The sequence below is a fragment of the Bidens hawaiensis genome, unplaced genomic scaffold (genome assembly GCF_021521415.1).
Source record: "Bidens hawaiensis isolate Kalapana, Puna unplaced genomic scaffold, B.hawaiensis_p1.1 tig00016274_1, whole genome shotgun sequence".
NCBI classification, from domain to species: domain Eukaryota; kingdom Viridiplantae; phylum Streptophyta; class Magnoliopsida; order Asterales; family Asteraceae; genus Bidens; species Bidens hawaiensis.
The window spans coordinates 25,358-42,545 of NW_027492489.1; the positions used below are offsets into that span (position 1 = coordinate 25,358).

General features: G+C 36.0%; 3 protein-coding genes across 3 annotated transcripts; 2 read left to right on the plus strand and 1 right to left on the minus strand.

Annotated features, from left to right (window-relative positions):
- Positions 1-11,124: 11,124 nt before the first annotated feature.
- Positions 11,125-12,882, plus strand: LOC143551177 (uncharacterized). Its single transcript, XM_077041667.1, has 5 exons — positions 11,125-11,236; positions 11,430-11,627; positions 11,743-11,868; positions 12,614-12,763; positions 12,862-12,882. Exons 1-5 carry the CDS (start codon positions 11,150-11,152, stop codon positions 12,880-12,882), a joined length of 582 nt encoding a protein of 193 aa, XP_076897782.1. The 5' UTR covers positions 11,125-11,149.
- Positions 12,883-12,919: 37 nt separating this feature from the next.
- Positions 12,920-14,903, plus strand: LOC143551185 (uncharacterized). The gene is made up of 3 exons (XM_077041671.1): positions 12,920-14,214; positions 14,285-14,403; positions 14,474-14,903. Exons 1-3 carry the CDS (start codon positions 12,958-12,960, stop codon positions 14,715-14,717), a joined length of 1,620 nt encoding a protein of 539 aa, XP_076897786.1. The 5' UTR covers positions 12,920-12,957; the 3' UTR covers positions 14,718-14,903.
- Positions 14,904-15,431: 528 nt separating this feature from the next.
- LOC143551186 (uncharacterized) lies at positions 15,432-16,875 on the minus strand. Its single transcript, XM_077041672.1, has one exon. It carries the CDS (start codon positions 16,851-16,853, stop codon positions 15,672-15,674), a length of 1,182 nt encoding a protein of 393 aa, XP_076897787.1. The 5' UTR covers positions 16,854-16,875; the 3' UTR covers positions 15,432-15,671.
- Between the last annotated feature and the right edge of the window lie 313 nt (positions 16,876-17,188).

The window sequence follows — 17,188 nt, forward strand, 5'->3', positions numbered from 1 at the left end:
CGCTATCACTGAACCCAACCAATTTAAGAGCTTGCGTTTTCCTGTACCATATTCCATAGTCAACCGTATTAGCAACATACCTCAACACTCTACGAGCAGCTCCAAGATGGATCTTCGAAGGTTTCTGCATAAACCTTGAAATCATGCTTACAGCATGAGCTAAATCTGGCCTGGAGTGTGTTAGGTAGATGAGCCCACCAACCAAACTTCGATACATTTCTTCATTGACTTTGTCAGCCCCATCATCAGAAGCCAACTTTTCATTGGTATTCAACGGAGTTATCTCAAGCTTGCCTTTTGGCACCTCAAATTTTTCCAGCAAAGCTCTAGCATACTTTTCTTGTGATAGGAAAATCCCTTCCTTGGTCTGAATAACCTCAAGACCCAGGAAGTATGATAGTGACCCCATATCCGTCATCTCAAAAGTTGTCTTCATGCCTTGCTTGAACTCTGAGATAATTGGTCACAAGAGGATGTACAGATAATGTCATCCACGTAGAGACAGACATAAATGACATTACCTGAACCATCCCTTTTCACATGTAGTGTGGGCTCATTGTAGCTTCTAACGTACCCATACTCCATGAAATACCCATCAATTTTTTCATACCAAGCTCTGGGAGCTTGTTTTAGACCATATAGGGCTTTACGAAGCTTGTATACTTTATCTTCTTTCCCTGGTATCACAAATCCTTGTGGCTGCTCTAGATAGATTTCTTCATTTAAGTCGCTGTTTAGAAAGGCTGACTTGACATCCAGTTGATTGATTGGCCAAGTCATGTGAGAAACTATACCCAAAAGAAGTCGGATTGTTTCAAATCGAGCAACGAGAGCAAACGTTTCCTGGTAATCAATCCCAGGTTGTTGAGAATAGCCTTTCGCCACAAGTCTGGCTTTGTGTTTTACTCCTTTCCCGTCGACATATGATTTGAGCTTGAACAACCATTTTGCCCCAACAAGATTCTTTCCATGAGGGAGAGACACCAATTCCCAAGTATTGTTTCTTGTAATTGCATCTAGTTTAGCTTGCATGGCCTTTTGCCACTCCTGAGATTTAATTGCTTCATGGAAGGTGGTAGGACTTAGAGTACTTAAAGCAAATTGACAAGCATCTAAGTCTCCATCACCATCAGATGATAGACCTTCCCCTGAAACATAGTCTTCTAGCCATGTGGGTTTCTTGGGTTGTCTTCTAGTGGGGTCGACACTTTGAGAAGTTGTGGAAAAAATTGATGGTTGAGGTATGGGTGAGTAGGAATTAGGATCATGTGATATAGGTGTAGTAGGTGGTACTATTTGAGGTGAGTTATGACATGTGGGTGAGGAAAAAGAAGATATTTTATCAATTGTTTGGGTAATGGGAGTACAAGCAGACCCTTGTTGGGGGACATTACTTTCTTGACTTTCTTGAGTAGTCACATCACTAGGAAAAGGATCCACATGCATACTTTTTTCATTTTCACCCCATACCCACTTGGACTCTTCAAGGAACACAACATCCCTTTTTATAGAGAACTTTTTTTGTTTTGGGATTGTACAATCGGTAGCCTTTGGTCAGATTGGAATATCCTATAAAGATACACCTTTCTGATTTGTCGTCAAGCTTTCTTCTTAATTGGCCAGGTACCAACCCATAAGCTACACACCCAAACACTTTCATATGAGAGACAACTGGTTTCTTCCAGAACCAAGCTTCAAGTGGGGTTTGGTTTACTAGTGCCTTTGTAGGAGATCGATTGAGCGTATACACGGCAGTTGAGACTGCTTCAGCCCACAAAAAACTTGGTAACCCACGTTCATGCAGCATACTACGAGCCAGGTTCATGACGGTTCTATTCTTTCTTTCGACCACCCTATTGTGTTGAGGTGTATAAGCTACAGTGAGCTCACGTTTGATTCCTTCTTGATCACAGAACCTGTTAAATTCGTTTGAACAGAATTCCCCACCACGATCCGATCTTAAAATTTTGATCGAATTGTCACTTTCACGTTCAACCATAGCTTTAAACAATTTAAACTTTGAAAAAACTTCATTTTTGTTAGTGATAAAGTATACCCAGCACATTCGTGTTAGATCATCAATAAAGAGGAGGTAATATAAACTGTTACCTAAGCTCGGTGTTTGCATGGGTCCACAGAGATCGCCAGCCTCGACTTTGCGCGTGTATTTGTGCCTTTGAATGGAAGTCTTGCCTGCTTGCATGTGATACACGACTCACATATGAAGTTTTGATTGATTCTTGGAAGACCTTGCACCATGTTGTGGTCATATAGTTGCTTCATCCCTCCAAAATGAAGGTGGCCAAAACGATAGTGCCATTTGAGTGCTTCAACATCATTACGAACAGCAGGTGAGTTTTGGATGGTAAGCATGCAGGAGGTATCTACCATGAACATGTTGTTGTTGGCAACAGGAGCTCGAATTACCCTCTTCTTGGTAGACTTGTTACGTACCGAACAAAACCCATCATCAAATAACACCGAGTACCCTTTTCTCATAAACTGACCAACACTAAGAAGGTTGTACTCAAGCGAAGGTACATAGTAAACATTCTCCAGTACTTTAAAGTCATCCCCTTCTGTGAACATAATCACTGTGCCCTTACCTTCAACCTTCAAGGGTTTTTTATCTCCCAATTTCACAGTGCTTTTGAATGATTCATTCATTTCGATAAAGCTTTCAAGATTACTAGTCATGTGATTAGAGGCACCTGAGTCCATGAACCAGATCCGCTCCTTTTTATCATTCTGGGTTGTGCTTACCATCAACAAGTGGTGTTCTTCTTCTTCATTGGTCTCTTCCTTTTGGTCAGTTTCTGCAATATTGACTTGAGGTTCATCATTGTACCAACAATCTTTTTTAAAGTGACCGAATTTTTTACATACAAAACACCGGGGAACCTTGCTTTTGTCAAAGTTATTCCTCCCTCGGCCACCATTTTTTCCACTTTGAGACCCACGTCCACGACCTCTCCAAGAATTTCTATTTTGTTCTTGCACAACCGGCAGTGCTTGCTCATCAGACCTTTCAACCCCTTTGCTCTGTTTACCCAGCGATAGCCGGAAGTTAATTCTCTCCTCCTGAGATTGCAGCAACCCCATCAACTTCACCGGAGTTACCTCAGCCAACTCGAACGTGACTTCAATAGAGGGAATCACATAATCAAATCTAGGAGAGAGACTCCTAAGAATCTTCTCCATAATTTTTTGATCAGTGAGTTCTTCTCCAAACGATCTCTGCTGCCCCACGTTGTTCATAACACGTGAAAAATAGTCACCAACAGCCTCATCTTCATTCATGCTCAGGTTTTCAAAGACCCGACGTAAACCTTGGAGTTTGATGGAATGTACCTGGGAGTCCCCTTGGAACTCAACACGAAGGATCTCCCAAGTTTCTTTGGAGGTTTCAGCAGCAGCAATTCTTGAGAACAAGCTATCATGAATACCTTGATGGATGATAGTCATAGCCTGGGCATCTCGTTTTTTTTGTTCTCTCAGATCGGATCCATCTGCAGCAGCCGTGACATCAAGATAAACGACGTCCCAAAGTTCCTTCGAACGAAGTATAGTCTTCATTTGAAGGCTCCAATGCTCGTAGCCATCACCCTTAAAGACAGGGATGACGACAGCACGAGTAGTACCAGCGGAAGAAGTGTAGTCGGCCATTTTTAAGGTTTGAGTAATGAGGAAGGCGATTTGAGTTGAGTGCGGTGAGAGAGCTGTGCTCTGATACCACAAATGTTGGTATAAAGAGCTAACAATTACACAAAAGATCACAAACTATAAACACAATTGATCACAGGAAGTATTTTATAGAAATGGAGTTTTTCTGATGATTACATGCAGCCAGATGAAGGCTTATTTATAGCTGAAAAAGAACGGGAAAAACTGAACTACCCAAAAACTAGGTACAGCTAACAAACTAGCTGTTACAACTTATTCAAATAATAATCAAACAAAAATACTGAAAATACTGAACTATCCCTAACTACATGCATGAGAATAGGTCTTCCTATGACACATGGGTTTGGATTACTTTTCTACACTTTACGTGGAACTGTGAATAAATGAATAAAGAAACACGTACCAGCTTTCCTACCAGATGTCATCACACAAAACATAAGAAAATGTACAACTAAATTAGCCAAGATTACAATACCTATAAAAGTTAATAAATAATAATTTAAAAAACCCATAAAAGTTAATAAATATTACCCGCCGTAGTAAGGATCGGAGGTGCCGGCGACGTTGAAGTCAACAATGCCGCCGGAAAACTGCTGCAAGATTCGCGCGTGTCTGACACGGTCACGTGTTCTGAGGACTTCAAGCTCAACCGTCCTGTTCGCCGGAAACGTCCTTTCCAGGGTCAGAACCCTGGCCGGAAAAGACAGCTGCGGCCGCCACATATAATAATAACAATAATAATAATAATAGAACGATTAAGAACTCCATTTCGGTCTTTAAAGGGGTTTTACAAATTCATTGATTCAAAGTACAATGCGATTATCGATTGAGTTTTGATGGTGTGTGTACGCATATGCTTGAATCCCAATGAGAATAAGAATGTGTGTATGTAGATAGATACATGAAGTTGTATCTATTTGTTTTGTGGAGAAAATTGAGGACGGTGGTGATCATCATTGACTGTTGACTTTATTTAAAAAATAATAATAGAGTGGTCTCATTATTGACCAGTGAATTTTTACATCCTATTTTATATAAAAACTAGTATTAACACCCGTCGCGCTGCGTCGGGGTGTAAATCGTGTATTTACATATCCACTCCACTCGAAAACATGCAGTTACAATTACCATCGCCTTCGTTTGCTTTCCTTTCTCCCGCAATTAGTAATTAACGTTGTCACGAAGAAACTGAACAAAAAATAGACGTAAAAACGTTGAACCACACACGCTCGTTGCGTCGTGTTAACAAAAAAAATTAGATCGAAACGTAAATTACAAAAATAAAAAATCAACTTAACATCTACGCATTGCGACGGGCCAACAGGGAAAATACATAAACACGTTGAACCACACACATGCGTTACAACGGGTTAACTTGCTAAATTTTGGCGTAAACATTAAACAGAAAAGCTTGTAAAAGATGAGAAGTATAGGAGATCAAAGTTGAAAGTGGAAAAATGTTAGCGCTAAAACTAAAAAATATTTTGTGATACATTTGTAAATTATGAAAAGTATAGGGGCCAAAAGTAAAAAAAGAAAGAAAAACTTGCAAAATGGTACAACAAGTAAAGCATGATGTACAACTTTGAAAGCCATCATCTCCCAATTTTGTAAATATATAAATAATATAACATAATTAAATAAGAAATTAAATACTTCAAATATAATTATATTATATACTACTGTACTATATTAATATCTATTTGTCAGTGCCACATATATCCTTTGTACTAACTTTATAGTTTGGCCAGATGATTTAAGTTGTTTTCCCAAAGACTTCCAAAGGGTATGTTCATGAGTTCGAATCACTTGGCATCAATTTGTTTTGTTTCTTAGTTATCTTAGGGTTTTTTAATTGTTACATTAATGGTTATTTTTTTCTCAATCAAAATCCCTGATTACAACTTCTTTAGTTATTATTTTATATATTGGTGTATAAAAGAATGCTTTTTTTAATGATAATTTAGGCTTAGTTCCCTACTTTGTAATGAATCTAACTGATACCGAACAAATTCGCGTCAACCCGCTGACGCAACGCCCGTGTTTTTTTTAATATGTTAACTTGACGAAATTAGTTTTGGGTTGTAATGAATCTAACTGATACCGAACGAATTCGTGTCAACTCGCTGACACAACGCCCGTGTTTTTTTTTAATATGTTAACTTGAAGAAATTAGTTTTGGGTTCAGTTTCGGTACCGTAACAAACGTAGCCGATGTCGCTCGAATTCTCATTGTCGCTGCAATGCCCGTCTTTTATTGACCAAATAAGCATCATTTTAAATATGTTTTTTTTCGTATCATAGGCTATACAAGTTTCAAAACTATTTTGAGCGTCTATTAATTTACTCCTAGGGTTTAATGTATATATTGGCACGAACTTAGACAATGGCGATCAAATTCTTGTGACTATGATTATAAGTTGTATGTGTTCCGATACTCTTTTGGGTCTTTACAAACTTAATTTGTCCCACCACCGCAACGGGACTGAGATAATATAACTTTTTTTGTTTTTATAGTTCCGGTACAATAACGAACGTTATTAAACAAAACAAATTTGCATTGGTTCGCATTTTAGACCGTACGTATAAACGTCATTTTAGATATGTTTTGTTGTATTATAAGCTAATGAGTTTTTTTAGTTTGGGGTACCGTAATGAACATAACCAAAACTGTGGGAATTCACGCCGACTCGCCGCGCAACACTTGGGTTTTACCGGCCGAATAAGCGTCGTTTTAAATGTGTTATTTTTTGTATCATAAGCTATACGACTCTTTTGGGCAGTTACTAAATTAATTGTTGGGTTTGGTGCCAGTACCGTAACGAAGTTAATCGATATAAAGCTTATTTATAACACATTGATCATAAGTTGTAAGTGTGAACATAATATTTTAGATACCCACATAAATATTTTTTGAACTTAGTGTTGTTGTCATTACCAAATTAAATGATACCGATCAAATTTGTGAAATTGTGATGACGCCGTAACGCGACGGATGTTCCTAGTTATGTTCAAATTAATGAGGAGAATACTTTGTTTTATCTGATTGATTTTGTCTACAAGTGAAATGAAAGTTGAAGGTTAGACAAGACAAAGACCAGTCGAAGGTTAAAACGGAAAACGATGAAGAATAATTTAGTCAGTAAGGTGACATAATATTATTAACTAGTGACGTAGTCTGCAACATGACATGTATCTCATACTCGAAGCAATCGTGTGACAATTTGTATTGAGTTTTAGTGTTAAGCCTTTAGACTGCTAACTGGCAAGTCTTATTTTAGATCCCAAGATTGACAACATTATTTGTGAATGCAGGGCCGTCTCCAAGAATTTATATGTCTCGACTGAGCCGAAATAAAAAGGCCCGTAAACTCTAATGAGTAACGAAATATTGTAGCAAAAAAAATTTTAGGCGTTACGTAAATGGGTTTTTTGTTTATTTTAAACAATTAAATTTTTAAATGGGCTTACTTAGTTATGATTTAGGTTGTGTATAAAAAAAAACTTAAAATATGTCTCAAGTTAGAGTAGAACTTGCAACCTTTTTATTGGAACTCACAACCTTTACCACTAAACCAACCTAGTTATTGTACAATTAGAGTAAAACATTAAATATATATATATATATATATATATATATATATATATATATATATATATATTTCTTTTTCATATAAATATATATAAATTTGTGCCCCCAAAAATTAAGTGCCTCTGCCGGTCGCCCACATTGCCCTATGCCCGAGCCACCCCTGTGTGAATGCATATGGTACTTGTAGGTTAAAAATCATGTATATTTTAGAAGAGCATTGCTCGAGCCCATGCCCATTTTGCTGGAAATGCAATGCCCTACCACGGTACCACCAAACTTCCATCATTGTTGATTGTTTTATTTTGAAGAGTGGAACTTAAGAAATTCTCTCACGGGCAATGTTTTCATAACCGGATGGCCTACCGGTTCACCGGTCGGGCCGGCCGAACAAATTTGGTCAAAAAATGACGGATCAAGCTTAAAAAATGACTTTTTCAAAAAAAAAAAAAAAATTTTTTAGAAAACCGGTTCAACCGGTCCGGTTTTCCGGTTCAACCGGCTGAACCGGTTCGGACCGGCCGGTTCTCTGTCAGCCGAGCGAACTATGTGAACCGGACCAGTCGGGGGACCGAATCCCGGTCGGACCGGTTCAACCGGCCGGTCCGGTCCGGTTTCAACAACATTGCTCACGGGTTTCAAAGGGGGTCGTCGTCAAATTTCATAGGGGTCAGTCGATATTTTAAAATATATTTACATTTAGAAAAATATTTTCATAAGGTACGGCTGACCTCTGTACTATAAGTGTAGGTCCGCCCCTAAGTTTAAAACATTTTGTTTCATATTATTTTATTATTTTACGATCTTTTGTTGTAATATTTTACCCGGCCGGTCCGGTCCGGTTTCAACAACATCTCCAAACGTAAATGATTGGATTCCCAAGTATTTTCACACCATGTTATTATATAACGTAGTTACTTTTGCTTAGTTTGTAACTTTTGATATTTATTACTTATCAGTTGACTCACTAACAAATCTTATTATCCAACTCATAACCATGCTATCCCACAATTTTGCATGAGCAAGCCCATCAATGGTTTCAAAATCGTACCTTTTACGAATTCTAGTACATCTTATTTATTTATTTTAGTAGATAATCTTACCTTTTACGAAACAACGCATCATTAAAACCAACATTATATCAATACAATCATAAGGTTTGGTTTACACGTCGCAACTAGTACAGTTTTCATCCACTTTATATTTTGCTCAATGCCATGTCATATGCAGATACATGTGTGCACACTCGCATGCACATGCAAATGGGTCCTGCACCTAGGCTAACTGGCGTAAAATTGATAGTCAACATAAGAGTATAAGACCATGTGTTAGTGATAGTAATACGGAAACTCATGCCACGTAGCGAGTTAGTAGGGGTGTGCATGGGATGGTTTAGGTCGGTTTTGGTTCAAAACCATAACCATTATTGAGATGTCGGTCAATGGATAGCAGTAACCATAACCGATTGGTTAATCGGTTTTGAAAGTTATAGCGAGTCAGTTATTGGCCAATTAACTGTGAATTGGACCCAATTAACAATAGTTGGAAACTATATAATTTGACATTATTTGTGCCTAAAAATCCGGGATTGAATTTATTTATTTTTTGCCATAAAGTATATTGTTATTACACAATCTATACTAATTAATAAATAAAGGTTTTCATATGCCACATGTCATCACCATGTTAATCCTTACAAAATTTTTCCTCCCATCTCTCATATTAAATACATTTCTCTTTTTAATATTTCATTTTCAATTTTTAATAATCACATCTTAATTTAAAAGAATTAATACCATCATAAATATGTTAATTTGTTTAATATAAAATATATTGCATTAGTTATTAATATTAAATTTTTATAACTAACCAATACGAAACGGGTGGGTTTCTTTAACCGATTAAAGTATCAAACATTGTTCATGCCAAAACAGTTTAAGATTAGAATGACTTTTGGTCCACGAGTTGGTTTAAAAAAGTAGTCATTTTCAACTAAATTTTGATATAGAAAATAACAAAGAATTAATTTATGATTTATGAATTTCTAATTTTTGATATAGAAAATAACAAGAATTAATTTTTGATTTCTGAATTTCTAACAACTTTTTATTTCCAAATTGCGTAATGTGTAACATTTTTACCGTATAATATTATCTTTATATGTGATAAATTTTTTTTATTTTACATTATGTTATTGTTTAAAAAAAATTACTTATTTTAACCCGTGTGCTACACGGGTAACTAACCTAGTTGGATATATATATATATATTAATTAGGGGTGTTCGCGGTCCGATTTTTGGGGTTTTTTACGTCAACCGTGAACCAAACCGTATAATATTTAAACCGAACCAAACTTGGTTCTGGTTTGATTTCACGGTTTGGGCTTGTCGGGCTTTTATGCAGCATATATATAAATGGGGTCGAGATACTGTACAATAATGCTTTAACGTACAATATGTACGCGAGACGCTCAAAGACAAAAATACTAAAACGCTCAACCAAAAACTAAAACGCTCAAAAACAGTAGACATTAATTACGAGTGGAAGCACGTCTAAGTTATAATTAGCACATGCATTTAAGATAGTTTCTCCAAATATAAACAGGGTATAATATCTAAGGCATCTAGTACAATGGATCAACATGGCATTACAAGAGTGACGAGTCTAACCATAAGCACTCATGAAATCATGATTCCATTCATATTTTACCTTACAAGCATCATCTTCATCATGCTTCTTACCTTTTTTTAGCCTATAGGTGCATTAGGTATCCACCACATGTAAAGTAAATTAGGCTAAGGGTCACAAAATCATTTAAGGTTACTTTTCAACTTCGCAATCCAATAAAAAATATTTCTAGGAAATTTTTTAAACTTTTGATTTAATTCCAACAATGCAATGCAATGCAATGCAATGCAAACTGAACAAGACCTCATGAACAAGATATCATGAAAAATCATATATTGCAATGCCCCCCTTCACTTTTTTTTATAAATATATAGGCACCCCTGAGTTTTGATACAACACAAACAACTTTCTTTATTTATGCAACCACACGGTGAAAAATTTAAGTAGGGATGCTCATGGATGGTTAATAAGGTAATCGGTTAATTGGTAGCGAAATGATTAGTTCAAGACTTTCTTAAACCTAACCTAAATAAAAAAAAACCGCCTTGTATCTTATTACTATTTACTTAGTAATAAACTGTTTTGTAGTTAACATTTTAAATGAGTTCAATTATTGTCGAAGAATACAAAGAAAATTTATATGTTAAAGGGGAAAATATAAAGGATAATAGATGTGATTTGAAAAAAAGTTCAAATTAAATTACTACGTGATTAGAGTTGAAAATCCTTATTGACTCGTAGATTAGTACTAATCAATAAATGTATGTACTAAAATCTAGATGCAAAATTGGCGTTGGACTGTTTGTTTCGGTTAATTATTAACGTATGTTAGTAAATTAACGTGTGGGGATTGTTAATCGACTATTTAACAAAATTCGTAGACCTAAAAACTCATCTTAAAAGTTGTAAGTCGTAACAATATCAAAAGGCTAAATTTTGATAACTTGATTAACCAAACCCATTTAGTAATCCGGAAACTTTCAAGGTATATCTAAGTTGTGATTTCTGAGAACTTATTATTTATAAACTACAACAATCCAATGAAAGAAAGTTAAGGGGAAAAACTGTCAATTATTGAACTACAGGGGTTGGCTTTGTTTTTCTAATTAGATCACCATATAGTCATATATAAACTAACATGAAAAGTGCTCTGTTTCTGTAAAAGAAAATGGATTTGTTGCTGATGATAATACTAGAATTCACAGTTTTATAGAACACCAATTAATTGGTGAACTATTTGCTCTATCATGATGTTTAGAGCACAAAGAAATGGAAAGTTTTCCGGTTCATGGGAGAAGATTGATTTCAAGTTCTCAAATCTTCAGGCTCTTCAGGTAATCAATCATCTATGTAAATTGAGTCGACGACATTTTTAGATGTTCATGCATTTTGTTCTCAAATTAATGAACTTATGTGTGATATAATGTCGATGAGCCTTTACTTCTGATCATACCATCTTATAACTTGCACAGCTGAAAGAACTCGACTGGTCATCATATCATGTCATATTAGCATATTACATCGCAGGTACCAAAGTTATGGGACAAACTTTTAGTGTCGATAATCTCCATAGAAACAGGAAAAACAATTGCAAGATCAAATAAAGCGTTGGTGCGAAATGGGAATTGTCAATGGACGGAAACTCTATCAGTATCCATCTGGATTCAACATCACGATTCTTCAAAAGAGCTCAATGAACATCTATACAAATTTGTTGTTTCTATGGTATGCATGATCTTGATCCAAAATGTTTCAAGATCTATCACTTGATCTCAGTCTTAAATTTCATTATTGTGTGTTTTGCAAAAACTGAAATAAAAAACTTATTTTTTTTTTGTAGGGGTCTGCTACATCTGACATTCTTGGGGAGGCATCGGTTAATATGGCGCGTTGTCATACTAGTTCAAGATCATCTTCCACAGTTTCATTGCCATTGAAGAAATGTAACTATGGCACGATTTTGCAGGTGACTTGTATGTTGCAGAAGAAAATTTGCATTTAAATTAGGAAGTTATTACTGTGATTGATCATTGATGCAACCGAACGGTTGGGTTGAGTTGAGTAATTTTCACTTTTCTCTTTAGCAAAATGTATTTTAATAAATTTTAAAGTATGAGCTATGATTAGAAAAACAATCTCACTTTAATACTAAGACTACTGGATGCTAAAGATGTCACATAAAATCCTTGTTAAGGTATGTACGGTGGATAGTCTAGTGGTATTAAGGTGTTGGATTAAAGTAATTGATAGTCTTACCATATAATTTTAAAATTTGAATAGATTACGATGTTTTATATCTAAATACACTTTGAATTATTTTTATAACATATTTGAACCATTTCAATGTAAGCTAATTTTTCCCTCTCACCCTATACAAATAACTGCAAAGCTTTGTACATAGGGATGGCAATGGGTTGGGTTTGGGTCGGATTTAGGTAATCCCAAACCCATACCCGATTATTAAAGCTCGTACCAAACCCGTCCCAAACCCGTCGGATATTTATCGGGTATTTACCCGTCGGGTTTCTTATCGGGTTTTGACAAAATATAACCAACAGATTATATACATTTATTTCCCATTACATCCCTATGTTCAAAGAAACTAGAAGCATCAAAACAACTATATGACTTTAGCGAACTTACATATATTGGGACATAATCCAGTGCAAAGATACAATAAAAAACATGATACTTTATACCGTCATTATCAGGTCAAAATCCAGTGCTTGACACCAAGAACAAAACTCAAGCACATGTTTGTAGATGAAGATTATGATTATGCAGGTAGCAGATCAAATGCGTCAGCTGCCTCACTTAATTTCAAACCTAAATCCACTTCACTTCTTGAAATTAAAATCATGGTATGCTTCGTAGTCATATAATCTGGATTCTCTTCGCTTCGACCTTTTTGGCCGAAAAACATAAACTTTAACTTAAAAATCGACACGCCTTACTTCAGTTTTCAAGAAACATTGGATGATTACAGTCATTACACAAGAATTTTACACTTATACTGGATTTCTGAAAGAAGAAACTTAGTTTGACTTTGACCTCAATGCAGGAAACGAGTTCTGAATCATCTGTGACGAGTGTCGGCTATTCAACAAACCTTATAGAAGCAGCAGAAGACACCATTGAAGAAAATCATGAGCATATAGAAGATTCCAGTTTGAAAATCCAAGAGCTCGAGGGTCTAAAAGTTGAACAAGAAGCTCGAATCACCGATCTTGAAAATGAAAGCAATATAACCTCCATATGTTTAGAAAACTTAAGAAATGATCTAATGATACTTAACAGCAACTTTGACTCACAAGTTTCTGCTAGCAAGTTACTTGAACAGAGAGCAACCAACCTCGAGAAGCTCAAGTGTGAAATGGAGCTTAGTTTGTTTGAAACAGAAGAAGAAAACATCAAACTACTGGAACGTGTGTCTGACTTAGAAAGTCAACTAACAAGGGTCAAAGACGAGCATGAAGTGACCAGAATGGAGTGCGAATATGTGAAATCTGAAAAGCAAAAATTGCAAGAATCTGCTGAGAATCTAATTGACGAATGCAATAAGCTCCAGAAGTCATATGAAGATATAACAAACGGAAACGCGGAATTGTACGAACAATATTCACGTATGGTGTCCGAACTAACATCAGAGACTGAAATGTTCCGGAAGGAAGTAGAAGATCTGAAAAAGGAAATTTCCCGGCTTGATGAACAAAAGTCAAAGTTGACTTCTGAAAAAGTCAATTTGGAATCTTCTGTAAAAGAAACGATTGAAAACGAGATTCAGATCGTTCGCAAAGAATCTGAACACAAGATTCAAGATCTAACAACAGAGCTTGCTTCCGTCAAACAAAGTCATAAAAAACTGATGGCAAATCACGAGAAAAAGTCAAAGCTGTTGACTAGTTACAAAACGAGAGAGAATAATCTTGAACTTAAGCTTACGGTGTCAGAGCACGAACGACAACAACTCGTTCAAGAAGCTGCAAATTTAAAAAACGAGATTTTAGATTCTAAGAAAAAGCTTGAAAAACTAATGAGCGAAAAGAGTAATCTAGAAGCTTCTCTTAATTCAGTTTCTAACAGTTCTGAAGAACTTAAAGCTGAGAAAAGGTCCTTTTTCAACAAGATGTCTGAGTTAAAGGATTCTAAGAATGCATCACATTTGCAGGACGCTGATATGAAAAACGAGATTAGCAGGGTCAAAAGTGTAAATTTGCAGTATCGACTGAAAATTCAACAACTTGAAGGCGAAAAGAAAGAACTCTTGAAGAAAATTGAAGATCTACAACTGCTATCAGCAAAATCTAAAAAGGTTTGTGTTCATAGTAAATCTTTTGACTGAAAAAGAATGTTTTTTTAATCTTTTATTATTTCGGTATCAGGGCGTTCATGAGACTCGTTCTCAAGAAGATACAGATTATTCTGCAAAAATTAAGATGCTTGAAACAGAGCTTCATGAGGCGCTCGATGCGAATAACAAATACAAAGTTCAACTTCAAAAGTAAGTCAACCTTTGACTTCTAGGAATCAAAAATCAATGTAAGTTCTAACTGGTCTGCATATTTGTTCAGGCTAAAGTCTAAGGGGCGTAACAGTCTTTCATCAGGGAACTCAAAGGTTGAAGGTGAAGTGGTCACAAAAGAACGGTTTGAAAAGACGAAATCGTCCTTAGAGACAGAGCTAAAAGACCTTCGTGACCGTTACCTTGAAATGAGCCTCAAGTATGCTGAAGTAGAGGCCGAAAAAGGAGATCTTGTAATGCAGTTAAAAACAAACAATGCAAGAAAACGAGTTCAATTACATGAAAACCCATGATAAGTAGTTAAGTACAAAGACATTCGTTCTAAAAAGATTAATAATACATACTCCTACTTATACAAGATAAGATAATCTTATTTTAAGATTTGATCATATACTTCTATTCTGGCCTGTCACCTTTTTGAGTAACAGAATGTATACATAAACGCATATGTGAACTAAAAGTTCATGGATGTGTATAGTTGATTCGTCATTATAAGATGCAATTCTTATGCGCCTATATGTGAAGATGTTGAAATAACTTAGGGAATATATTATGTTTACTGTATTATTGTTACTTATAAAGTTATAAGTTTTTAATACATGGAGACGTAAGATTAAGGCTAAGGACTTTTAGGGGAGGACGCAGCTCTGACTTTGCTTTACGTTAAGGGCTTATTTTTTATTTATTTTTGCTTACTTTTGATGGTTTTTTGCATGTCTGTCCCTTCTTGCAGTTGTTTCTCTATGATATTTTATATGTCTATATTATACTTTTGTGCCAGGCTTATGCTATTGGCAAACTATGCTTCTAATATTTTTTTCACGTCCATTTTTGGTTTTTGGGAAGGGGGGTCTTTTTCCTCAAAGCAGCCTCTGTAATCTCTATTCTTTAAAATAGAGGCATTGTGTGTACACCCCCCCCCCCCTCTTCTCGCAGACCCTATCTATAGCTCAGCTACGAGTGGGATTACTGGGTATGGTTGTCATTGTATTAGTTTTTAATACATCAAGAATATATGAATTCAACTATCAGAATGTTGATACATATAGAAACTAAAACAACTATCGAAATTCTTTTCAATTCAAACAAAATTCAGGTGATTCGTGCATCGGAGTTGTCCCTTTTTACTAACTACCTACCAGTAAATAGCAAGAATTTTAAGAACAAAAACTACTAACCAAAAAGATTGTGAAAACTGATAATAGGTAATAAGGTTATATAAATAAGAACTCACACATGTAAAATGATCAAAACATTTTTGAACCCGTCATCCCAAAGATAGCTTCCCAAACAACAGGCGAGAACGGACCTTTCTTCTCCATAAAATCTCTAACACCTTTATCATCAAACCCAAACCCTTTATCTTTCAACTTACCAATCACAATCTGAGCAGACTCCAGACCCCGTTCCTTACAAAACACATTAACCAAACCCGTAAACGTCGCCAAATTAGGCGAATGTCCAGCTTCCACCATCTCCAAACAAAATTCAAAAGCATCATCCAACTGCTTCCCATTAATCAAACCCTGAACAAGAACACCATAACTAAACGCATTCGGCACGATCCCATTACTCTGCATCTTCCTAAATATCCTTATCGCCTCATCAGGCTTATGCGCCTTACAAAACCCTTCCACCACCGCAGTGTATATCACCACTTCAGGAATCGACCCTCTCTCACGCATCACACCAAACAACTTCAACGCATCCTGAACCAACCCGTCACTACACAAACCATGCAGCATTGCCACCGCGTTCGGAATCAAACCGGTTTCCTTCATCTTTCTAAATATTTCATCCGCATCTTCCGGCGACGCCGCCAGTTCTCCGTCTCCACCGCTATTCAATTTCTCAGAATTAGGTTTATCATTATTATTATTATTATCCTGATCAAATCCAAGCTTAAAACTATCTAGAAATCCATCAACATCCTGAAGCTTATTATCCTTAGCTCGTGAATTAGGGTTTACATGACTAATTTGGGGATTTTGTTCATCATCATCATCAAATGGAACATATGAGGTATTACTATTACTATTACTATTATTATTGTTACTATCAATATCATTATTATTATTATTATTAGTATTATTACCTCTAGGTTTATTTCGTTGGTTAGAATAATTAGGGTTTGAGTGTTGTCTACCTCTAAACTCACGGCCGCCGCGGCTATCGTTATCGTCGATGAAACCGGAGAGTCTAGAGGAGGATGTGGTGTCGCCGGAGCGTCGCCGTGGTGGCGGTCTGCCGCCGGAGTAACCGTCGTTAGACCTGTTGTTGTTGTTGTTGTTGTTGTATGATGAGGAGGAGAAGAAGAAGGTTAACATCATCATGAATGGTGAATCTACTACATGACGAGTGGTTGGATGAAGAGATTGGTTGTGACGAATGTAATTAGAAATGTTGAAGGAGATCTTAAACCCTCTCATCGTTGTCTCTATTTCGCAGCTTTGATAAACCCTCAAATATTTATATCATCATTTCAGTTCACACAACGACTTATATACTGTATATATTTTGTTTTTTTTAAGAAAATTAGAAATGAATATTCCTATTTAACATAGTATTGGCATATAAGACTTAAGAGGCTCAACTAACGAAATATGTTTTCATCTTTTATCATATTTGCTCTTGACAATCTACGACTAATAGAATTTTAAAGCCGTGAATTGTCGGTCGCCGAAAAAACCGTTTTAGTCGGAAAACTCAACCATTTCATCCTAAACGTCTTTGTAACCTTAAATTGGACCTTTCAGAACTTATT